General features: G+C 50.5%; 1 protein-coding gene across 4 annotated transcripts; it reads left to right on the top strand.

The window, feature by feature from the left end:
- Window positions 1-99: 99 nt before the first annotated feature.
- RORC (RAR related orphan receptor C) lies at window positions 100-24,132 on the top strand. Of its 4 annotated transcripts, none has more exons than XM_079138757.1 (11): window positions 100-224; window positions 2,334-2,363; window positions 13,906-13,991; window positions 14,291-14,432; window positions 15,603-16,142; window positions 16,327-16,448; window positions 17,817-17,949; window positions 18,101-18,208; window positions 18,410-18,520; window positions 19,676-19,785; window positions 23,757-24,132. In XM_079138757.1, exons 1-11 carry the CDS (start codon window positions 185-187, stop codon window positions 23,916-23,918), a joined length of 1,584 nt encoding a protein of 527 aa, XP_078994883.1. In that variant the 5' UTR covers window positions 100-184; the 3' UTR covers window positions 23,919-24,132. The 4 variants fall into 4 exon arrangements, with proteins under 4 accessions (XP_078994883.1, XP_078994885.1, XP_078994882.1 ...); XM_079138759.1 differs by lacking the exon at window positions 23,757-24,132 and adding an exon at window positions 21,242-21,347 and having other exon boundaries at window positions 139-248; XM_079138756.1 differs by having other exon boundaries at window positions 144-248.
- The last annotated feature ends 1,436 nt before the right edge of the window (window positions 24,133-25,568 follow it).

Here is a 25,568-nt window from a genome sequence, read left to right as displayed (position 1 = left end):
CTCTGGCTCTCTGGTCTCTCCCCACGTCCCTTCCTGGTGCCAGGACGCTCTGCCAGCCACTCCTTTCCCCTGCCTGTTGACGGGCCAGGTGCTCCCTCCCTCCTCCCTCCTCCCTCCCTTGGGCCCTGCTCCCTGCCCTCCTGGGCAGCCAGGGCAGCAAGGACGGCACCCAGGGAGCTGCCCCATGGACAGGGCCCCACAGAGACACCACCGAGCCTCGCGGGGTAAGAGGCCCCATGACCTTGCAGGCAGGTGGAAGGGACTGCCAGGAGGCTCAGAGGAGGGGAGGGATGGGAAGAGACAGCAGAGAGGGACAAGAGCCAGAGAAATAGATGGACTGGCAGGGGAGAGCAGGAGGGTTAGACAGGAAAAGGCTTGATAGAAACTGAAGTTGAAATAGGAGGAGGGACAGGGGAAATAATAGAGGAGAAATGGGAATCCCCATTAAGGGAGAAGAAAGGAAGAAGTGAAGAAGGAAGAGATAGGTTGGGGTGGGGGAGGAGGGAGAGCAGGCAAGGAAGCTGGATCAAGTGAAGGATCAGAACCTGCTGGTCCTTCCAGCAGGTAGAGGGGACACAGTTTCACTGGTTCCAGCCAGCCAGGACCCTGGGCAGCAATGGCTGGGAGGCAGGCCATTTCACCTTCTGTTCATTCAGAACAGTGGAGGACCTGTCCTGCCTTTAAGGAGTGGCGGGCTGGGGTGGGGGGGGGGGGGGGGAGAGCAACCACCACACCCTGTCAGCTGTGCCCACTAACCTGGCACTTTCCTCCCTGCTGGCCTAGGAGCATGAGGTTTCATTTCTGCAGAGAATGTGCCACACAGGGCCAGAGGAAGGGAGACACTGAGAGCCGGGTAGTCTTTGACCCCACCAAAGGACTAACTCAGGAACCCCTCAGAGCAGAATTCCCTGACACACGCTTGGTTGACTGTGAGCTCCCAGGGGAAAAGTGTGAGGGCCAGAGCTGCTTTGCTCCAAGGCCACCTGGTGGAAGAACTTAGCTGTCTGCCTGGGCGAGCAAGGGAGCACCCACACCCCAGATTGCTCTAAGGTGCAAGGTTGGAGGACAGGACAGGGGTGCCACGTCAGTGAGGAAACTGGGTGGAGCCAGACAGCCTCAGGGGGTGTGGCCGGGTGGAGCAGACCTTCCCCTCCCCCACTCCTGCAGAGCCCTGGTCACCAGGGCATCCAGTATAGGAAGCCTGCCTGTGGAGAGCATCTCCTGGGCAGAGGGACAGCAGGAGGGTGTGGGCAGTATTGGGGAAGGGTATTGTGTCAGGCTTGGACAGCAGGAGGAAAGAAGTAACAGAAAAGCCAGAGGTTAGGGAAGTTAAATGCAGGACTAGAGGGCTTTGGAGTTGGGGGAAGTAGCCCTGTGTTCTCTGCTATGTGGATGTAGAAAATGGACCCAAGGGCTCCCTTGCTAACTGAATGAACAAATGATCCCCACCACCCATGCTGTAGCCAAGACTCCACCCCAGCAGTTGCTCCTTCTGGGGATCCCTGCATCCTTGCAAACTCCCATCAACCCACCTGTACCCCCGTCTGCCTGGTCTCCACCCAGACCTAGACCAGCAGCAGCAGCAGCAGCTGCCACCACTGCCAAAGGATTCTTCTCTCTGCAGGCCAGTGAGCCAGGGAAGCCTGGCCATTAGAAGCCAGAGAAGGGTCTGCATTTACGGCTCTGTCGTACTCTTCCTCCAAACATCCTCTCTGCCCCATTCCCGGGCCCCACCTCTGGAACTCCCTGGCACTTTCAGGCCCAGATAATCAACTGAGAGATTTCATTCCTGCAGAGATTTCACTGTGGGTATGAATATTTATGGTGTACCTCTAATGTGCCAGGTGCCATGGAGGGTTCTGGGAATAGCTAGGAGAACAAGGCGGACACAGTACCTGCCTTCACAGCATTTCATAGATCATGGAACATTTATGGCAGTTAGGTGATGCAGTGAGTGCCAGGAAATTAGATGCTAGGTGCTGAGCGTGTGAGCGCCAGGGCAGGAGAGAGGTCAGGGCAGTTTCTCTGAGGAAGAGACATAATCTGAGACCCAAGGAATGAAGAAAGGTTGGCTGGATTGAGGGGCATGGGAAGGAAGGGCATTCCAGGCAAAAGGAGCAGCCTCGGAAGTCCTGGAGGCACTTTGAGGAACTGGATGAAGGCTGGTATAGCCACAGGGCAAAGAGGGAAGTAGAGAGGGTGCTACCGGGGTGGCCCGGCTTCTTGTCAGATGCCAGGCTCTGCTGGGAAGAGAGAAGCATGGGATCCTGTGAATGGGGGGAGTCTCCAGAGTCTTCAATTTTTAATCCTGATCTTCTGTCTTCTCTTTACAGAGTTGCTGGCTTCAAAGAAGACCCATACTTGTGAGTAGGGAACTTGGGGGCAAGATCTGGTGCTGGGGTGTGGCCAGACAGAGAAGAATTCAGCAAGTGTCCTAGGAGGTTCGGGTAAAAGGTGGGCACAGTGGTTGGATGGAGATGAAGGAGCTGGGTAGAGATGGCATGGGCCTGAAGAGAAGTAGAGCCTGGAGAAGAGGGGACGAAGGGAAGGGGAGAGAACCCAGAGTCCAGAGCAACGGAGGAGGAGGAGACAAGGAGGAAGCCTGAATAGCACAAAGGAAAAGGGAACCATCAAAAAAGCAGAGCAGAGATGCTGGACAGAGGCAGAGGGGGGGACTGCTGGCCCAGGAAAGGGTGGAGATGAAGAAGTGGGAGGCAGGGTGGCCTCAGAAACTCAGTGCTGCCACAGTGGGAGGCCCCAGAGTCTGCCCGAGGCTTTGTGGCAGCAGAGCCAGGTTTGTGTTCACCTCTGTGGTTATCACATCCCTGAGGTGTGAACAAGACTGGAGCCAGGCTGTGCAGGACTGGAGAGCAGGAGAGCCTGCATCTCTATAGGTGATAGTATGCAGGGACACTCTTTTCCCCCTGGGTCCTGAAAGACTGAGAATACGTGTGAAGGAGGCTAGTGCTCAGGAAGGACTTTCCAATGGACACTAGCAAGTGAGCAACCTCTCTAGAGACCTCTCAGCATATCAGATCTACTCTCCTTGTTTGTGGAAAGTGTTCCCACTCCACTTCAGTCTCAAAGCTGATGCCCTGCAGGACCATGCATGCCCTCAACAGGTCAAGGGTACTCTGGAAAAAAAATTCCATAGGCATGAACCTTGGACGGATGAGGCTCTCTCTGGAGGTATAAGAGGCCACTTCCATTTCTCCATGACCCTCCCTTGATTGCCGACTAGCTCCTCTTGAGAGCTCACTGCCGTCCCTAAAGCCTCTCAGTTCCAAGCAGAGACATCTCAGAAAGTAAAGCATCACCCTTCTCCCTGAGGCTGGGGGACCGGGGCTGGGGGACCGGGGCTGGGGACCCTCCAGGATACAACATCCTCCCGAGTGGGGGTTGCTTCGCTCAGCACAATCCTGATCTGTGCCTTGCCTGCCGCTAGCCACAGGGCCCCACGGAAATGCTGAGCAGGGCCCTGGGAGGAAAGCGGGTCAGAGAGTGACGCGGGTGAGCTGGGGGAAGGGGGTCAGGGACCATATGTGGGTGGGGGGGGGGAGGGGGACTTTTTGGAGCAGAAGGAACTGGGAGAGGCCAAACCCCACTCCTATCTTTAATCCCTTACCACAGCACCCTCAGCAGGGATATACCTCCTATCCTGTTCCTAGTCCCCTGGCCTTTTCCAGCTATCCCTGAAGCCCACCCATGAGTGTCCTTGTGATGATCCAGGCTGATGTTCCTTCCCCACAATCTACTGCCCAGCTCCTGAAACACCAGGAAGGCCAGCAGAGAAAGACTTGTACCTAACTAAGATCAAAGATCTCCCAGGAGTTTGGCCCAGGGAATTCAGGAGATATTAGGCCCTGCCCCAGGCTGAGAGACTGAAAAATGACCCTCTAAATTGAAACAATCTCAAGAAGAGGACCCAAGATGAGGAACCCATGGGGAACCCCAGAACAAGAGGGGCCCTAGGGAAGGACCTCCAAGGCTAAGGCACCCCACAGAGCAGATAGGAGACTGAGAGGGCCTCTGAAATTGTTTGCCAGTCAGTAGTATCCCAGATGAGTTTCTACAGAGAAACTCACATGGTAAGAGACCTCCCAAACTTGAAACACCCTGAAAAGCAAACCTTCCCTCAGGTACCCTCTGGGGCCAATCTGCCTGTGTCTGAATTCTGACACTACCCCTTGCTTGCTGTGTGACCTCGAAAAAGTTATTTAACCTCTCTGTGACTCACTTTCCTCATCTTTTAAATGGAGATAATAGAAACTACCTCATAAAGTATTTTGTGAGGATTAGATAATCCACATAAAACATTTAAGGCCATTTCTGGCACATAGTAAGCACTATTACTGTGAGAGGAGGAGGAAGAGGATGATGATGATGATGATGATGATCTGCATTTCAATTTCAATTTTAGTAATTATGCTCTTAAGGAAATTTCTGTTGGACTAACCCTCCTGCAGATCCTGGGTATTTGCCTGATGATCATTACTGCTACTATCATTTTCATGTTTCCCTAGCCTAGGTGTACATCATGTCTGCAGGGAGGACTGTGGGTGTGGTAAAGAGTCAGAGAGTCTCCCAACCACATCACACTGGGCACTGGACACAGCTGTTTGCAGTCTACAGGGTCTCAGGTGGCACATGCCACCAACCCAGGCAGACACCCTGTGACTTACCTCTGAAACATCCCTGCCTCTGGCGTCACCTGGCAAAGAGGGTCAGGCCTGGGGTCCTCAGGGAGAGGGGAATAGGAGCCTGGCCCCAGATTCTCTGAGCTCCACTCTGGCTCCCCAGCCAGAACTACCCTGGCAAGTGGAAACAGCTTTTACCACGTGTGGCTGTCGCATGTGGTTTTGGAATTTTCCAACACCCCCTATGATTGGCTGCCCCGCCCCTCACACCCTGCCCCAAGCCCAGATTGGCCACGTGGGGCGCCTGTCATCCTACCCACTGCACCCCTGGGGGGAGCAGGGTGGGGGGAGTTGTCACTTGGCCACCTGTGTGGTGCGGAGTTTAAACCCCCCCTGCCCAGAAGTCCTGGGGGAGAGCTAGGTGCAGAGCTGCGGGCTGAGGCACTGCTGAAAGGGCCCCCCACCACCTCCACTGCCAGCTGTGCCAGGACCACCCCTGCTGAGGACAGGGTGCCAAGGCGGCAAGGCCAAGGCTCAGTCATGAGAAGTAAGTGAATGGGGTGTGGGGGAAGCCTGGGGCCATCATCTCCCTGAGCCCTCTGAAAAGGAGGAGCCTTCTGGGAACAGTGTGAGCAAAGCTGAGGATGCCTCCCTGGCAGGGTGTCTCCAGGTCAAGGCCAAGAGGTGATGGGAGATGGGTGGGGTAGCCAGGGAGTCCCGCTCCCCAGGCAGCGGGAAAAGGACTGTTAAGGAACTTCTCTACCACGAGTTTTGGAAAGACTAAGAGCATCTGAGGTATTTGGCCCCCTCATTTCACAAGAAGAGACTGAGCCCCTGCGGAGGGGAGGTGCTGAACTTGAGTACACAGTTGGTAGCTGATGGAGGTTGGTCATTTCCAGGGGCTCTGAACTAACTCACTAGTGACAGGAGCGAGCGAATGCCTGGCTCCTATCTGAGTGTTTCCCTCTGTGCCTCCAACCTTTTTGTGAGTGAGGCCGAAAAGGAGACCAGAGGAGTTGCTTTTCCCTGAAACAGGACAGCAAGACGAAGCAAAGCTGGTGGGGAGTGGAGGTTGAGAGTCCCCGCATCTAGGCCTCAGGGTCATCACATTTTCTGCCCACCCAGGGACATGAGTACTAAGTGTAATCCAGGCAAGGTGCTGGTACGTGTGTGTGTGTGTGTGTGTGTGTGTGTGTGTGTGTGTGTGTGTGTGTGTGTGTGTGTGTGTTTATTCCTTCCTCCAGATTCGGTTGCTCATTTGATGAGGATCAGGGTAGTGGAGAGGGGAGCAGAAAGCCCTCCCCGGCTTGGAGCCATGAGCCAACAGCTGATGGGTAGATGTCTGGGGTCCCTTGTCTTCCAGCTGAGCAAGGGTGGGCAAATCAGACAGTCCCCCTATGCTCATGTAAGGGAAGCCAGAGCACCTCTCCCAGCGCAGGGTTGAAAGAGGAACAGGCAAACCTGTGTTCCTGTGGCCTGAGGCCTGAGGCAGCCCCAGCTATGACCTGGGGTCTTCCCACAAGCCACAGAAGGGAGGCCATATTGGGCCCCAGAAAGACCCACGGACTGACAGTCTGATGACCAGGGTCTGGTGCCATCTGTCACTACCTAGCCGTGTTACCTTGGGCAAGTCACCAGGTCCTGATCTCTGGTCTGCAAAACAAGGTAGCCAAAAATAAAATAAAATAAAATAAAAATAATGCAAAAATAAAATAAAAACCAACTATGGATAGTCTTCCAGTTCTAAGAGCCCAGGGTCAAGGACAGATCCCTGATCCCTAAGTTAGGCATCTCCAAGGGCAGTAAGACTCAGCTTTCCCAGAGGATGGAAGCAAAGGCCAAGGCAAGATAGGAGCTCCACTACCGTGATCAGGGCAAGGACTGCAGCATTGGTGGATGAGCTGAGGTGGATGAGGAGGTGCAGGAGAAGAGCCGGAAACTTCCAAACTCCAGATGTAAGGCCTGTTAGAGCTTCTGTTTCCCTTCCATCTTCTCCCCATGCACAGCAAAGGCTGGCAGGCTGGCCTTCCCAGAAATGGCCCCCAAATGAGCATATCAATCCTCAGATGCCATGACTGGGTGTGGTTCAAGCCTAGCAGCAGGTGAGAATTCCCTGGCAGTGGCTGAGGGAGGCACTTGGGCAGCTCTGCATTATATCCACCCACCACCACACACATACAACTCCACTCAGGCTGGTGAGTAGGAGAGGGGGTCTCCTCCAATTTGGAGGTCAGTGCACTGGCTTCTCACTTGGGCATTTCTGGGTATCCCATAGCCCCATGTTTTCTGACCCTAGTGAGTACCAGTCACCACCAGCTGGGGCAAGCCAGAGCACACAGGGCTTGGGACTGTGACACACCTAAAGACCAAAGGCCAGACACACAGGAGAAGAAACAGCCCAAGAAATAGAGATGCAAAGGCTAAACTCAAAGGACAGGTTTATGAAACACATAAAGGAGATAGTGACGTCAGGATGGAAATGTGGAAGAAGAAATACCAGATTGTGGAGATGTGAAGCCCAGAGATAGCTGGAGTGTAGCATTCTTAAGGCACAGACACAGAGAGTGGAGGAGTCCACTAGCCAAAGAGACCCTCCACCAGCCACAGGGAGGGTGGCCAGTCATCTCATCCCAAGGGACACAGGAAACATGGAACCAGGCACTAAGACCCTGGTATTGGGCCTGAGTGGGGAGAAGGGAGGCCAAGGAGCATGAGGTCACATGCCTGTCTTGGCTCTGCACTGACCTTTCTTATATTCAGTCATGATCATGAGGAGCAGTGTGCCAGAAAGAACACCAAGTCCCTAGGGTGTCACAGATCTTACTCTGAGGGTCCAGGACTACCCAAGTACTTTCTTTCTTTTTAATATTGTTTAGTTGTAAACAGACACAATACTGTTATTTTATTTATTTGTTTTATGTGGTGCTGAGGATTGAACCCAGTGCCTCATAGGTGATAGGCAAACATGCTACCACTGAGCTACAGCCCCAGACCCTCACCCAAGAACTTTCTAAAGGGCTTCCTCCTTCCTTCCATTACTCCTGCTCATTTTTTCCTTCCCGTTCCAGCCCAAGGTGTTAGAATGCGGACAGTCTCGGCCTTCCTGTCACAATGAAAACCTCTGTGTTGGTACTGCTGCTCCTACCAGGGCTCACCCACCACCCCTGCTGCTGACTCAAACAGGGAACAGGGACTTTCCCAGGCTAAGAGTTCTCCAAGGAAGACAGTCCTGAGGGTCTCCCTGCTGTCCCCAGTGGCTTGTCCTTCCTGAGGTCTAGCCTCCACTCCTCCTGTTGTGGCAGTACAGCCCCTTTCTTGGAATTCCAAGGCTCAGAAAGGATGGGGATGTCTGTTAGGGAGGACAGACAGTAACAGGGCAGGGCCACAGGGCCCTGGGCCAGTCTTTCTGGATCCACTGGCTTCCTGGAGCAACAGGGGCACCCTAGAAAAGCAGTACAGTTGCCCTGGAGGCAGAGGAGGCCGCTGGTAGTGACATGTAGGCTCCAGCTCCTCAGCTTCCTCCTGGTGATTCATCCCCTCCCCCATCCACTGGTTGTTTTCACTAGATTCTTTTGTTTCCCCTCCTTTCTCCTGTCCCAGACTGCGGGGGTGGCGGGGGCAGCAGGAGGGGGTTTCGGATGGTTGCCTGTCTTTCATGGCTTTTCAAAACCCCAGACTCTCCCTCGCCCACCTGAGTTTTAGCTTCACTATTTTCTCAGCTCTAGGATCCGGGTATATCAGCCAAAAATTCTCATCAGGGGCTCTGGGGAGGGCCCTGCCTGGGCTGGGGTAGTGTCTGCCAGGTAGAACCACTGTGGCCCCAACCCCACTTAGGCCTCCCTCTCCTGCTCCACTGTGGTGGCACCCACCACCTTGGTTTCCAGCTTTGCAGAAGCTGGGGGAACTGAGAGCGGAGAAAGGAGGGAGGCTGGTGACAGGTTAGGGTGCAGAGGGGAACTCTGGCTGGAGCTGTGGTCTCAGTGGGAAGAGAAGGGGCCTAAGCTAAGAAAAGAGCTGCATTCCTCTTTCTTATTCACTCATTCATTCATTTCTGCAAAGAGAAACCTCCCAAGAGATAAGAAGCCCAGTTCACACCCTAAAGGAGCAGTGATCTTCCAGAGGAGTCCTGAGTCATGAGCTCTGTTGGGATGGAAAAGTTGTCTGATGTTGGTCATAAAAATGAATAAGGGGAGGAGGAGGCTGGGACCATGGAGGAAAAGCTGGGACAGAGGGAATGTCTCTCTGGATCTTTACAGTAGACATGAGCCCTAGCTTTTGTTCTGTGATTTTCCTCCCTGAATTCCTGGCCGAGCTCACCACCCTTGTTCACACTTGGCTCCTGCAGCCAATAACCTCGTCCCATCCTGTTCTTGGTGCTTCTGGGCACCTCATTCTCATGGGGTTTATTGCATAATGGTTGAGAGCACTGGCTCCTGAGTTACAGAGACCTGAGTTCAAGTGCCACATCTGCCCCTTCTGGCTGTGTAAACTTAATCAAGCCTCTTCATCTCTGTAGGCCTCGGTTTTTCTCATCTGTAAAACAGGGACAATGCAAGTAGCACCTATTTCTCAGGACAGTTGTGATCATTACAAACACATGCAGAATCTGGCACAGGGTCAGAATTCAACTTACTTATGTATCTGTCATTATTATTCTTTATTCAATATTTATGGAGAGCGAGGAGAGAGGAAGAAAAGGGAGGAAAGGGCCTAGCTTCAGTCTGACAGGACTCCAGGAAGAGATGAGGACCCCAGGGTTCCTCTGTCTGAATTGTTCTCCACCTGCCTAGGGGGTGTTCTGGGGTTTGAGGGGTGAGACCCCCTGGGTTGTAGCCCCTCCTCTGCTCCTACCACTTCCTCTCTGTGGCATAGGGCACCTGGATAGGGCCCAGGGCCAAGCTCTGGATACATTCAAAGAGCACTATCAATGAATCTTGCAGCTGCAAGAAGGGTGAGATTAGAGGAGGTTGAAGACAAAGAAGGTTTTCCTCTACCATATTTCTCCTCTTAAGAGGTCCTCTAGGAGCATGCTCCCTGGAGAGCCTTCCATCTCTGAAGCAATCCAGAGATTTGTACCCTTTTACGCTGTTTTGTTTTGTTTTGTTTTAGATTTTTTGTGCTGCTGGGTATCAAACCCAGGGCCTCACACATGCTAGGCAAGTGCTCTACCACTGAGCTACATCCCCAGCCCTTTGTTTTCTTTTTCTAAGACTGCATCAGAATGAAATTTTAAATGCATACTGGATGTCAGGTAAAACACAAGAGCAAGCTTAGTGAACTGGGGGTGTAGCTTAGTGGTAGGGCACGGGTTTAGCATAGCTGAGGCCATGGGTTTAGTCCCAGGCACCAAAAAAAAAGGAAGGAAAAGAATGAGTTCAGGAAGAGATTGTCAATCCCACTGATCTCTTTGGGAGGAGCAGCCTGGCATAAAAGCAGGCAAGGGACTAAATTCTTGCTACTCAGACCAGCAAACTTAAGTTCCAATTGGGATTTTATTAAAATGCAGAATCTTGAGCCCCACTTCAGCTCTCCTAAGCAGGAACCAACTTTTTGTTTTGTTACCTAGTACCGGGGATCAAACCCAGGACCTCATGCATTTTAGTCAAGTGTAGTACCACCAAGCTATACACACTCCAACCCCCAGGACACACGTTTAACCAAATCCCCAGGTGATCTTGTTTGAGATGCAAAAGGCTAGATTCATCCAGTCACCATGAGTTATGGAGCAGTCATCATGTGTGCCTGGGCATTTGTCTCTCCTTTTGGAAATGTGGAATTGGAGGGTTTTCTTTTGGTAAGCCTTTGGAGAGAGTTGCAGGTTAGATACAAAGATCTTCCCAAGAGAGCTGGTGAGGGAAAGGGCAGAGCTGGGGCTGCTGTGAGAGCCAGGGAGGCAGGGGCTGGCCTCAAGCTTTCTGACCTTTGCTTGGCTCTAGTTCCTGGCACTGTCAGGCCCTAAGATGGTAAGTTCCTGGCAGGCCAGGCTCCCAGGCAACAGTTTGAGTAATCGTGTGATTACTCAGTTCCCCCTCCCCAATCTGCGTTCCCACCCCCTGCTGCTTCAGGAACTGGCTGCAGAGGTGGATCTTGAAGAGGAGTTATCCGAGATGCTTCTCAGCTTCTCTCATCAGCCCCACCTCTCTGCCAGGCCCCTTCCCATGCTCTCCCTTCCCCTCCTCCACGAGTCACACACACTCACGTGTTCATCGCACCCGGTACTTTCTCTTTGAGGTTTGGGGTAGATGGCATTGAAGGGGGTGCAGGTGGCAGGGGGAGGAGGGAGGAGTAGGACAGAGGCCTGGTGAAGGTTGTGCATAGGGCCAGGACACGACATGAATTTTCCTGTGTCTTCTCAGCTGAGCGGCCTCTCCGTTGCTAGGTCTATCTCTGGTTTTTTGTTTGTTTTGTTTTGTTTTGTTTTGTTTTTGTTTTTCCAAGTCCCCAAAAATCTTAGTCTCTCTAGCTGGAGAAGCTGGAGGGTATGACCCTTGGAGCCTGGATCACTGTACACTTCTGCCTTGGACTGTAGTTGAGGGAAATGGAGGAGAAGCTGGCCTGGTGGCTGGTGTCCAAGGCTCTTGTGTCCCCCAAATATCAGTATTTGTCCTTGGGTGGCTGCATCTTCCTACGAAAAGGAGAGGGTCTTGGTGACCCCAGGGTGAGGTTCCTGGGGTCAAGACCAGCAGTGAGTCAGGTGTGGAGTAGGTAGGTATGCCTGGGGTCACCCATGTGGTCAGCTCACACACGCATGCGGATGTGGCTCTTGGAGAAGGGAAGAGACAGGGAGGCCTGTGGTTGACTGCTGGGCCAGAGCCCGAGTTCCCACCGTGGCTTGGCCTAATCTCCTTCCCGCTTGCTTTTTTGGGTGACCCGCGTTGGTTTCCCCCTCTCTGGTCTTCAGGTCACTGAGGAGAGAGATACCACAGTGTTGGAGGGGAAGGTGTTGGGCAAGAGCAGAATCTGTGGGGCCTGAGGGCTTCTCATAGCCTCGATATACCCACAGGTTGCTTTGCTTCACCCTCAGTAACCTAGCACGCATACTGCTCTGCCCCTACATGTGTCTCCCTGGTGATGTAACTTATCACACTGTATTATCTAGAGTCACCCCATGGACTGGCAATATTTTTTATCTTTATCTTATTGCTAGGTGGAGAGAGAATGTGACTAGAAGCATGAGCCCCCCATACTTTCTGCCCCTTTTTCTCTTTTCTACTAAGTCATTAAAATCTGCTTATAATTTCCTGGAAAGAATCTGAAAACCTCCCTTGCCTTCTGGTCCTGGGGTGACCACAGCTCACTGTGCCAGTGTTGGGTGGCAAATGCAGCTGAGGCTGGGGAAAGAACCAAGTTCTAATGGGAGGATTTCAGACACCCATGTACCCTATCCCCATGAGGAGGCACCTGCTCACTGACTCAGCTCAAGGCTGGCCAGAGAGGATGATGGCATAAGGATAATGGAAACACTATTTCAGGAAAGTGGAGGGCAAGCCACAGTCTCTCTCTCCACCTCACATCAGCAGACCCTGTGTGTGACCAGGGCCAGGCCTGAGACGGGATACAAGCTAACAGGAATGTAGATTTTCTCTCCAAGGCACCCTTCCTCTGCCCCTTAGGATGTGAGACATGTCACAGCTGAGAAGTTTTGACCCTAGACCATTTTTCCAGCTCCACCCCTGGCCTCCCCATTCGGAGGAGAACTCAGCAGGTCACTTTAGTGAAAGAGACCCAGCCTGGCACGGTGGCACACGCCCGTAATCCCAGCAGCTTGGGAGGCTGAGACAGGAGGATTGCGAGTTCAAAGCTAGCTTCAGCAATGGTGAGGGGCTAAGCAACTCAGTGAGACCTTGTTTCTAAATAAAATACAAAATAGGACTGGGGATGTGGCTCAGTGGTAAATTGCCCCTGAGTTCAATCCCTGGTACCAAAAAAAAAAAAAAAAAAAAAAAAAGAGAGAGAGAGAGAGAGAGAGAGACCCCTATGTCCTCAAAAGCACTTTTTGGCACCTGAAATAACCAGGGATCCCAAGCTTTGCCCAGGTGCCTTTCAAGAATGGGCTGGGAGAAGGCCTCTGGCCAGTAGCTTGAAACTCAAAAGAAAGCTCTGGGCATTATAGAGGATAGAGCAAAGAAGTAGAGGAGAGGAACCTGGAGCCAACAGCAAACCACAGGGGAGGGCAAGCAGACGCAGCTTCCAGTGAGCTCTGTGGGAGAGAGAACATGGATCCTAGTGCCCAGTGAGCAGGCTCTAACATACAAATAGACACCTGTGAACACCACTACAAGCAAACATGCCATATGTACACACACACAAACAAACACACCTTTGAACATGCCCACTGGTAAGTGTATCCTAAAGCCACATACATAGAAGAGCACAATGAACAGCTCAGGGGTTCGGGGATAGAGGCCCAGCTCTCAGGCAAACAGCTGTGTGACCTGGGCCAACCACCTCTCCTTATTGGCCCTAGTCCTTCATCTAGCAAGTGAATGGGTGAATGAGATGGTTTCTAGTCTCAGTCAGTTGAACAGTCATAATTTATTGGACACAGATGCCTTTGTATATACTTTTACACAGCGAGACACATAGTCACTTTCTTTCTGCTCTAGGACCAAGGGCCTGTGAGCCCTATTTGGTTCTTGCCCTGGGCTCTGGGGCATCCAGCAGAGCTAGATTGTTGAGCCCCACTCTCCTGGGCTCCATCTCTAGCTCCTTCCTAGCCTTTCCATATCCTCTCTGTGCACCCCACCTCTTGGCTCCTGGGATCTGCGCAGCCCCTCCCTGAGCCTTCACCTCTGGCTGAGAATGGCTGGCACCGCTTGGGTGTACCACATCTTCCTGCCTTGCCCCACACTCTGCCCATGGGAGCCAAGCCCAAGTGGGGGAGGGAAGCACAAAGGAAGCCCCTTGCGCGGGAAGCAGGTGTGGTGAGGCAGTGAGTCTCCTATGGCCCGAGGCAAGACGGGGGCAACTGAGCTGTTCAACTTGAAGGGTTGCACAGGTGGCTTCTCTGCAGCTGCTCTTTCTGCCTCTATAATGCTGATACAACTCCCAGCTGCCCCCTCCAAGCCCCCTCCTCTGTGAAACAAAAGTCAGCCTCTTCAGACCCTTTGCTGAGAAGCATTTGCCACTTCACTTCTCCTTCCATTTTGCAAGAAGTTAGCTGGAGCTGGCTGGAGAAGTGAGGGGAGCATCAAGAGGCTGCATCACCAGCCCAGATCCATGGTGGTGAAATGCAGACAAGACTGACCTACTTCTTTCTCTCTTCCAGCACAAATTGAAGTAATCCCTTGCAAAATCTGTGGGGACAAGTCGTCTGGGATCCACTACGGGGTTATCACCTGTGAGGGGTGCAAGGTGAGTCAGTAGGCATATGTGTGAACATATACATGCACACAGACTCTCTTCATGGATAGGGGACAAAAGGGCTTAATGGTGGCACCTAAGTGGTGCCTCCCTGGAGAGCCCTGAGCACTGGAGGGTGTCCTCTCAAACTGGGGAAGTGATTGTATTGCAAATAACGATCACACAAGAACTGGAGAAAACTGATCTCAGAATGCAGAAAAGCAGGAGCCAGTGTTTGCAGGCTGGAGGGCCTCAGGACCAAGCTGGGCCTGGCCAGGATAAGCAGTCTTGGTCTCCCCCGCCTTCCCCAGGGTTTCTTCCGCCGGAGCCAGCAGTGCAATGTGGCTTATTCCTGTACCAGGCAGCAGAACTGCCCCATAGACCGCACCAGCCGCAACCGATGCCAGCACTGCCGCCTGCAGAAGTGCCTGGCACTGGGAATGTCCCGAGATGGTGAGACCAAGCTGGCAGCCCCTTGAGCATTCCCTGGAGTCTCTAGGGGTTGTCCTGCACAAATACCCTTCCAGAGGTCCCTCTCCATCCCCCCTCTGACAGCCCCTCATCTCTTCTCTTTGAGCCTATCCCTTCAAAGCTCTTCAGAAACCTCAACTTTAGGTTCTGTTCCACAAACCTTTCCCCAAGGTCCCAGCCCTCTGTTTCTTACTCAGGATCAATTCCTCTCACACTGTTCCCCTCTGACCCAGCTCCCATCCAGTTCCCTCCTGTCCTGTCACCCTAGCTTAGAGCTCCAACTCCCTCCCTGGACCCTCATTCATATCCTAGGACACAGGACTGTGGCTAGGAACAGGACCAGAGCCCACCTGAGAATGACCCAGAAGATGGGGGCATGGCGGTTGGTATTGGTATTCCTAGGGCTTTATCCGCCCTCCTCACCCACAGCCTCCTTGCCGGTCCCCTCATGCCCCCACTCAGCAAACTCAGGGTGGGGCCAGGGGGTTCATAAGACGATGAGGAGCCAGAAGGAGCCTGTCAGCACTTTTCAGTGCTCAAAATAACAAAGCGAAAGGAAACATGCAGGGGTGCAAAGGGGCAGGCGGGGCGAGGGGCTGTGCCCCCACACCTGGGAGGGGTGTGGGGGGGAGAGTAAAAAGGCAGGAAAGAGAGAGCAGAAGAGGATGTTCAGAAGCAAGCCACGGAGCCCGGGTTGGGCTGTGGTGAGTATCTAGGTCACCAGGGAGCCTGCAGGCCTGACCACAGGGAGACCTATGTTCTCAGCCCTCTTCTTCCTCTGGCCCTCACAGACAGGCGAGCTGACCCCGATTATAACCTGAGGCCTCCCCTTCTTGATTGCCCCCAGCCCCAACTCAGGAGGTCAGAATACCCAGCCCAGGCACATTACTTAAATTCTTCTACTATTTCAAACTGGTTTACAGCTTAGAAGATTTTGTTCAGGGGATGGAAATGGCAGACTGAAAGGGACAAGAGTCAGGGGAGTGGGAGGGGTCTTGAGCCTCAGTTCCCAAAAGGAGGGCAAGACTGGAGAAGTTGAACTTGGGATCAAGAAGCACCAGGTCCGTTCAAAAATGAGCCACATGCCTGTTGACTCTTCCCTGAATTGTGTTCTTTTGCCTCCTAAACTCTTGATCCCTGCACTTCCTTTAGCCGTCAAGTTCGGCCGCATGTCCAAGAAACAGAGGGACAGCCTACATGCAGAAGTGCAGAAGCAATTGCAGCAGCAGCAGCAGCAGCAGCAGCAGCAGCAGCAGCAGCAGCTACAACCGGAACAAATGGCCAAGACCCCTCCAACAGGGGGTCGTGGAGCAGATGCCCTCACTTACACCTCAGGGATCCGAGATGGGCAGCTGCCCCTTGGTGCTTCACCTGACCTGCCCGAGGCCTCTGCCTGTCCCCCTGGCCTCCTGAGAGCCTCTGGCTCTGGGCCATCATATTCCAACAACTTGGCCAAGGCAGAGCTCAATGGGGCCTCCTACCACCTTGATTACAGCCCAGAGCAGGGCAAGGCTGAGGGCAGAGAGAGCATCTATAGCACAGGCAGCCAGCTTACCCCTGGCAGATGTGGACTTCATTTTGAGGGACCCAGGCATCCTAGTCTTGGGGAGCCAGGACAGGGTCCAGACAGTTACTACAACCCCAGTTTCCACAGCATCCCAGAGGCACCATATGCCTCCCTGACAGAGATAGGTAAGAAGCTGGGGAGACCCATGGGGTGGTAAAGACGAGGGAGGAGCTTCTGCCAGGACCCCCTGTCAACCCACCATGAGTCCCAGGGAGTTGAGGGTTCAAGGCAGGAGGTGAAGCAGAAAAGCCTTGCATGGGTTGGGGAAGGTGCTGGTTGAGATCAAGATGTGCCTTCTTCTTGCCCCAGAGCACTTGGCACAGAACGTCTGTAAGTCCTACCTAGAGACCTGCCAGCTAAGGCTGGAAGACCTCCTGCGGCAGCGTACCAACCTCTTCTCCAGGGAGGAGGTGACCAGTTACCAGAGGAAGGTGAGGCCAGGAGACCGTGCATGAAGGGAGGACATCTCATCACCACTTTGAGGGTCCAGAGATGGCTACCTGCACCCACACAGGGGTGGGGGTAGGTAGGGAATTGCAGATAAACACAGGCTGCCCAACAAGCGTGCATACCACTTTTAACTATGGTTTTGTGTCTATGTGTCTGTCTAAAACTTGGCAGATGAATGAGAGCTTTTTCCTTGACCTCTGCCTATCAAATATTTTACCCAGTCTTCAACACCCCCTCCACCACTAACCTTCCCATACTCCTGCCTGCTCCTCTGTTAGTACAATAATAATCCAACAATAATCAGAACCCCAAGGATCAATTGTTAAACACTCTTTTTCTGCCAAGCATTGTACTAAATGCCTTACATAGATTATCCTTAACCCTTCCAACAGTCAAACTGTGAGGGTGGCCTTTATTCCTTTGTCCCCCCACTCCCTTTGTACTGGGGATTGAACCCAGCAGTGCTTAACCACTGAACCACATCCCCAACACTTTTATTTATTTATTTATTTATTTATTTATTTATTTTTGAGGCAAGGTCTCACTAAGTTGCTGAGGCTGGCCTCAACCTGCAATCCTCCTGCCTCAGCCTCTGGAGTTGCTGGGATTGCAGGAGTGTGCCACTGCACCAGGCAGTTATTAATATTTTTAACAGACCAGGACACTGAGTTTAGAGGGATAAATACTTATTCAAGATCACAAAGTGGTAAAGCCAAAGTCAAATTCAGATTCATCAGACACCAAAGTTTATGCTGTCTTTTCCATCACACTCTGACAGTACCACTTGCTCTAAAAAGCACTCATTTGGCACTTCGCATTTGCTTCTCTAGGTTATCAAGACCTTGAATATGTCCTTTTTGTGGTCGTGGGGGGGGACCTCAACAAAATGCAAATTGTTTGAGGATAGAACTGTATCTCATACATTTTTTATTTCCCCACAACAGAAGTGCCAGGTGGGTGCTCAGTAAGTGGGACTGACTGACAGGAATTGACCCCTGAGTGCCTTTGTGCTAAGAATAGGCTTTTTAAAATGCCAGTGGTAGCTGGGTGCAGTAATCCCAGGGACTCAGGAGGCTGAGGCAGGAGGATCACACCTGTAATCCCAGGGACTCAGGAGGCTGAGGCAGGAGGATCACAAGTTCAAGGCCAACCTGGGCAACTTAGGGAAAACCTGTCTCAAAACAGGCTGGGTGTATAGATCAGTGCCCCAGTAGTCAAACCCTAATATATATAAAAAAGCCAGTGTTGAGAATGTGGGAGTTCAGAATCCTTGGTGGGGAGGGCCGAGGCTTGGGAGGGTCGCTGTGTTATATAGAGGGCTACAGCCAGACCCTCCTTCGCCCTTGCAGTCAATGTGGGAGATGTGGGAGCGCTGTGCCCACCGCCTCACTGAGGCCATTCAGTATGTGGTGGAGTTCGCCAAGAGGCTCTCAGGCTTTATGGAGCTCTGCCAGAATGACCAGATCGTCCTGCTGAAAGCAGGTGTGCAGGGACCCATGGGAAGGCCTCGGGGAAGGGGGACAGGGCACAGACTGGAGGGAGGTGTCTTAAGGAAATCAGGACACTGAGGGAGTCAGAGACAGATTCCTAGCTTTGTTTGATGCTGTCTGTCCATCTTTACCACCCTCTCCAGGAGCAATGGAAGTCGTGTTGGTCAGGATGTGCAGAGCCTACAATGCTGACAACCACACAGTCTTTTTTGAAGGCAAATACGGTGGCGTGGAGCTGTTCCGAGCCTTGGGTGAGGGGCAGGGGGAAATGAGAGAGGCTTCTGATGCCAACCCCATCCAGAGCTTCGTGATTCAGGCACCTTCTTTGCAGGGTTGATTGCCACATACTCTCCCACCCCCGACCCTCCCCACTCCAAATGCCCAGAGGGTGTTGTCCTTGGGCACCATGGTGTCCTCCACCTCTCTCATTCTTCTCATTTTCATTTCATCAGGCTGCAGTGAGCTCATCAGCTCCATCTTTGACTTCTCCCACTCCCTCAGTGCCTTGCACTTTTCTGAGGATGAGATTGCCCTCTACACAGCCCTTGTTCTCATCAATGCCAGTGAGTGTCACCAGGTTTGGGGAAAGGACTCTTAGGGAGCAGGGCCTCAGCAGACACGGAGGAGCCTAGGCCTTCAGATGTGGTTAAGTCTGGGAGATTGCTCAAAATTGCAGAATTTAGCACTGCTCAACAGTGCTAAAAAATAAAATGAGTTAAAAAGATTTAGTAGGGCCTCAGAGGAGCACAAGAGCAGGACAAGGTGGGGTTGTAGAAATAGGGAGAAGTGAGGCTGAGAGGAAAGGAGCCACTAGCATGATAGAAATTAATCTGATTGTTGGTGTGTGTCAGCGATGCCTTTGTAGCACACATTGGAACCACCTGGTGAGCTATAAAAACTATTGGCGCCTGGATTCCACTTCCAGAGGTTCCAATGTAATTGATCTGGGGTATGCCCAAATTTTTAACAGCCTACCCCAGGCCACCAGGACTGAGAATCACAGCTCTGTGTGAATTCATTTTAACACAGTATGCCTGTGAAGGCAGGACTCTGGATATCCACTCCAATGGGCTGAAGAGGGCTGGACTGAGCCAACTGAATGCTAAGTATTCCAAGAACCTGGGAAAGTGGGTCTGGCTGCTAACCTGAGTTTGCAGATTAACAGTGTCAGTCTTCTGGCTCTGCCAGTAAGTAGAGACCTAAACATGCTCTTGGAACTGGAAATAAAACTTTAAAGATGACTTCTGGATATTTTAGGGAAGTGGAGCAAAAGGTGGTTTTGGTGTCGAAGTTAACCACAGACTACTGCAGAGGCCCTGGCTGGGCCTGAGTGGCTTCAGGAAGGCTTCCTCCATTCTGGAAGCATTCTTTTCCCAGTGCAGGGAGGCCTCTTCCAATCCTTACATAGCGCTCAGGTGGAGTCCTAGTGCCTAGCATTGAATGGGTTATGGGAAATGCCAGGTAACCTGAGAGAAGGTAGCCTGGAGTTAGGAGGTGAGAAGCTCTCATTCCTTCCCTCTCTCCCCAGTTTCTCTTGGAGACTACTAGCCAAGTCCAAGATCTCAGAGCTTACCATTATTAAACCAAGAGAAACACACACACACTCAGATGAGATGGCCTCTCGCCGGTAGATATCCAAAAGATACAACACACCCTTTGTCTGGAAGTGAATGTCCATGTTCTCTCTGTTCTTGCTCTGGTCCCATCCCCTCCTTCAGATCGGCCAGGGCTCCAAGAGAAAAGGAAAGTAGAACAGCTGCAGTACAATCTAGAGCTGGCCTTTCATCACCATCTCTGCAAGACTCATCGCCAAGGCATCCTGGCAAAGGTAGGCGCTGTCCCTGGAGTAGAAGAGGTCAGGCCCTGTGCCAGATCTGTGACATCAGGACTTGTGACATCAGGGCTAGGGTCTGTGGGTGCAGAGGAGAGTGTGCTAGAGTGCTGTGTTCTGTCAGAGAGCTTGCAACAACAGTGGGAACTCAGGGAATGCACAACTTCTGTGTGCACAAAGATGGAAAGTTAGAGAGCCTGGAATTGGAAGGGACCTCCAGGGAACAATACAGTTTAATATAGCCAACGCTTACCAGCACCCGCTTTACAAGGCATTGTGGAAAGATACAGAGATTCTGTTCTTGCCCCCACCAAGAGATTCTAATGTGGTACGAAGAGACTTATGTACCTTCTAATCTAACTCTAATATAGAACAGAATGTGATGTGTAATACAATAATGTGATTAACAAAGTGCTTTCCTGATATGTTGTAATCCTCTCAGCAACCCAGTCAATAGGACAGGTATTAAAAGTCTCCCAGTAGCAATAAAGAGACTTTATTGACTTGTTTCTATTATTCATTGAGCAATAAATGCGAATTTTAACCCTGGTGCTCTATATCCCTATGCCCCCCCAATAAATTACTACAAAAGATTTTGAGGAAAATATGAGTGCATAGAACAGAGATTTGAAACAATTTGGGGGTCGAGGAAGGGGATCATAAATGTTTCCTAGAAAAAGTGGCATTTAAACAAGGCCATGAAAGAGATAAGGTTTTAACAGACATCTGAGAGGGTGGGGCAGGAATTCCAGGGTTAGAGAACAATATGAGCAGACAGAGGATGCAGTTGGGCCCAGTGGCACATGCCTGTAAGCCCACTTGGGAGACTGAGGCAAGAGGGTGGCAAGTTCAAGGCCAGCCTTGGCAATTTACTGAGACCCTTGGCAATTTACTGAGACCCTCGAAAGTTTAAAAATAATTTTTAAAGGAGCTGGGAATGTAGCTCAGTGGTAGACTGCCCCTGGGATTGATCCCCAGTATTGCAAAAATAAATAAAACTAAGGAGGCAAAATAGCACATAAATGGAGAATAACTCAGGACACCTTTTGACTACAGTGTGAGATGGGGAGCTGGGATTGAATGATGAGGCAGATGATTTGCAGAAAGTAAGTCTGAAGATTAAGTCAGAAGAAATTCAAGGATTTTCAGGACCATATGAAAGAGTTAAGGCTTTCTTTCTAAGCAATGGGAGTCCTGAAGGCTAGAGGGATGATATAATCAGAGCCGTTATTTAGGCAATTTACTTTGGAACCAGTGTGAAGGAACCATTTATGTAATCCTTGGAGTGGACCTCTGTTATGCACCAGGTTCAGGGCTAGGTGATGAGGACTCTGCCCTAAAGAACTTGAACTCTAATTTACTACAGGATGGATTAAGAGGGAGAGGAATTGGAAAGCAAATCTGATTGGATCCACATTCAAAATACACCACCTCCCCCACTGTCACCCTCCAGCTCTCAGCTCTCACTTGGGACCATGAAAGAGGCCACCTGACTGCACCACCCTCCTCTGCCTGGTAGAGCCACACAGAACCTATTCAGCACCCACGGTGGCCCTTTTTTTTTTTTTTTTTTTTTTTTGGGGGGGGGGGTGCTGGGGATCGAACTCAGGGCCTTGTGCTTACAAGGCAAACCCTCTACCAACTGAGCTATCTCCCCAGCCCTACGGTGGCCCTTTTAAGGAGGAACTTCCATCACGTCCCACTCTTGTTCTCAACCCTCCTGTAGTTGAGATTCAAGCTTGCAGTCTATGTCATGGCCAATTGACTTCCTGATATAACCTTGTCTTCTTTTCTCACTTGACTTTCCCCTGCCCACTCCATCATTGTTCCACTATACCAGCCTCCTTGCTATTCTTTGAACACATCAAATTCAATTGTATCTCAGGGCTTTTGTATCTGCCCATTGCAGTGGTCTAGGAGATTCTTCCCCCAGTTATCCAAATTACTTACTTCATCCCTTCACTCGGGGTGGAGGGGATTCCCTAACCAATTATTCCATATAAAAAAGCCCTCTGCTCTTCACCTTGCTTAAATTAGTTTAGCTTTTGTTGTTGGTGGTGGTTTGTTTTGTGGTACTGGGGATTGAACCCTGGGCCTTGAGCATGTAGGCTAGTGCCCTTTCACCAAGCTACAGCCCCAGTTCTGCTTTAGTTTTCTTTAAAGAACTTAACCAATACATTGTCTACACTCCTGTGTTGCTTCACAACAGGAGTGTGCTCTGAAAAACACATCCTTTCGTGGCTTCATCGTTGTGTGACGCCATAGAGTGTACTTACTAATACAGCTACTAACCAATATAATCTTATGGACCACACATGGCTCATGGTTTTCCAAAAGGTTGTTATTTGGCACATCCTTGAACTTATTTTCTGGTTCCTTCACTAGTATGTAAATTTAATAAAAGTAGAAATTTTATATCATACATCAACAAATCACCTGAGCCCATCATAGTAACTAGCCCAGATCCGTATAGTTTTTCAAAAAATATTTAGTGAGGACTAGGGTTGTAGCTCAGTGGTAGAGTGTTTGCCTAGCGTGTGTGAGGCACTGGGTTCGATCCTCAGCACCACATAAAGACCAATAAATAAAATAAAGATATTGTGTCTACCTACAACTAAAAATACATATTTTTTAAATTTGTTGAGTGAATGACACTATTGCAATAGCCCAACCCAACAAAACTCAGGTAAGGTAGTAGGCATCAAAAGATAATGAATTCAAAAGTTATGAAGAGATTACCAGGCTGCCAGCTCTTCCCTGTCACCTTCCCAAGCATAAAGGTAAGCTAGAAGAGGGAGGTGATGGCTGAGAGGTGGTTTTTTTTTGTTTCGTTTTGTTTTGTTTTTGTTTTGTTTTGTTGGACTGGGATTGAACCCAAGGGCACTTAACCACTGAGCCACATCCCCAGCCCTTTTTATTTTTTACTTTGAGACAAGTTCTCGCTAAGTTTCTCAGGGCCTCACTAAGTTGCTGAGGCTGGCTCTGAACTTGCAATCCTCCCGCTTCAACCTCCCCAAGTTGCTGGAATTATAGGTGTGCACAACTGCAACCTGCAAGAGAGATATTTTTAAATCTCACTGGGTATACTGGGAGCCTGCAGGAGATAAATGGTGTTTTCAGCCTTTCTCACAAAGGTCTCCCTGCCTCTGTCCCTATATGGGTTTCTGGGCCTTCTTCATCACCCCTTGGCTGAGGGGTGGCAGGGTTACTTTACTACTTGCAGCATTGGGTACCTGCTTAGAAGTCTTTTTATTTCAAACAAAGAGTTATCGAGCATTTGCCACAAGCCAAATAATTATAAAAGGTACAGAGTATACGGAGAGACTGATAGAACTTAGTTAACTGCAGTGTGAAGTAGAAAGGCAGACAAATTGGATCCTTTTCCTATAATGTGGTAAGTGCATGAGGACACCCAAAGGAAGGGTGTTTAATCCAGACAGAGGTGAGTTACACTTGAAGGTAAGAAATAGTTAAGCAAAAGAGTTAGAAAGGCATTCCAGATGAGTGGAACATGAAAAAAAGGACTTTAAAGAGGCATATGAGCAAGGTTCATTTTATGAAGAGTAGGAACACAATTTGGGGGCTGCACCCAGAAAACATAAGCTTTCACTAATCTTTTATTTTGACTAACACTTTTTTTTTTCCTAGTACTAGGAATCAAAGGAACACAGGGTGTTCTACCACTGAGCCACAGCCTCCAGCCCTTTTTATTTTTTTTTCTGAGATAGGATCTCTCTAAATTGCTGAAGTAACTATAAGTTATGATCCTTTAACCACAGCCTCCCACGTGCTGGGATTATAGGAATGTGCCACCACTCCCCACTTATACTTTCTTAATTCTATCAAAGAGATTTGACTGATCCAAAAATGCCAGTTGAGGAGGGTTATCTTGTCCTAGGAAGGGTGAGATTTGCTTTTAACAAATCTGTTAAAGTACTGACCCTCCTTTCCTATTTACCCATCTCCAGCTGCCACCCAAAGGGAAACTCCGAAGCCTGTGCAGCCAGCATGTGGAAAAGTTGCAAATCTTCCAGCACCTCCACCCCATCGTGGTCCAAGCTGCCTTCCCCCCACTCTACAAGGAACTCTTCAGCACTGAAACTGAGTCCCCTGAAGGGCTGTCCAAGTGACCTAAATGAGGGATGCCTTTCCTCTCCGTTCAGCATGCTGGTCCACCTCACTTGACCTGGGTCCACCCTCAGCCTTTCCCCTCCCCATATCTCTGGAGGGCAGTCCCTGCCCATTCTCTGGGAATGAGCAAATACTGAGACTGGTTTCCTGTCCCCAGATTTACTTGGCAGTGGGTCATAGCCAGAGGATGGGGGAACACCATGTCCAACCTTGGCCTTGTTCTGTCTCATTTCCCACACCCTCTGCCAGTATTCTGGGATTGTGGGGTGAAAGGGATATAAGGAGCTCTAAGAGACCAAGATGTCTTCAAGAAAACAGGGAATCCAGGGTACCCTGGATGAAAAGAACTCAACTCTGGGCTCAGAAGCTAAAAATAGGCCTTTGAAATACCTCATTGCATTTCCCCATGAGCTTTGACTGGGGGAGATGGATCAAGCTCAGAGACTGGTGATGAGAGTCCAGAAGGACCTGTATATAACATGAATCTGGATCCTTAGACTTTCTGCCTTCTTCCTTCCTCTCAGTTCAGAAAGAAGTTGTTGGGCACCCTGCCCTTTTCCTAGGATCTAAAAAACCTGAATATATGGATGATAAGAATGGGATGGGAGTGAATGGAGGGGGGATAATTGTTATATGGGATTTGGGTGTGAGGAGAGGGTACACAATGGAGGCCAATAGGTCAAGAGATGCAGAGGTAGAACTTGAAACCTCTTATGCGCACTTTAAAGAGTTTATCCTAGGGCTGGGGATATAACTCAGGTGGTACAGTGCTTGCTTTGCATGTCTAAGGCCCTGGGTTCAACCCCCAGCACCACAAAAAAAAAGGAGAGACTTTATCCTAAAGTTTTTTAGGAGTCTAAGCAGAGACACACATTCACACACAAGCGAAACACATGCAAACTCAACCTGCAGTTATGTAGTTCTATAGGCACATTTGGTCTGACACAATCTCGTTCATCCTGAGGTCACAGCTCAGAGAAACCTAGTGACCTCAGGAAAGAGTCTCAATCTGTCGGGAGCCCAGAACATTTCCATGATGATCTATCCCACCATGGAGTGGTCCAAACTCCAACCCAGATCCAGCTGTATTGTATCACAAGAACTGCCAAGAGGCTGAGCATGGCAGAGCATGCCTGTAAACCCCAGCTACTCAGGAGGCTGAGGCATAAGGATCACAAGTTCAAAGTCAGTGTCAGCAACTTAGTGAGACCCTTTCTCAAAAACTATAAAAAGGGCTGGGGGGCTGGGGAGATAGCTCAGTTGGTAGAGTGCTTGCCTTTCAAGCACAAGGCGCTGGGTTCAATCCCCGGCACTGCAAAAAAAAAGAAGAAGAAAAAAAAAAAACTGTAAAAAAGAAAAAAAAAATGAAAAAGGGCTGGGGATGAAGCTCAGTGATAAAGCGCCCCTGGGTTCAACACCAGTTACAAAAAATAAAAATAAAAATTGATTAATTAATTAATTAATTAATTAAACCTTCAAGAGAAGCAAAAAGAGCGGGGACTCTGGCCATCAGAAGGCCAAAGACACTGGGAAAAGAAAGACTTCCTTGGCCAGGGACTGCTCTCCCTATGGAAAAAGAAGGTGATGCCATCCCATGGCTCTGTGACTGGCTGCCACTGAATGTACCATGAGGAGGGACTGGAAGCAGT

This window comes from Sciurus vulgaris, assembly GCF_902686455.1.
Source record: "Sciurus vulgaris genome assembly, chromosome: 1".
NCBI classification, from domain to species: Eukaryota; Metazoa; Chordata; class Mammalia; order Rodentia; family Sciuridae; genus Sciurus; species Sciurus vulgaris.
Note: the sequence above shows the minus strand (reverse complement) of the source record. Positions and strands in the feature narration are given on the sequence as shown.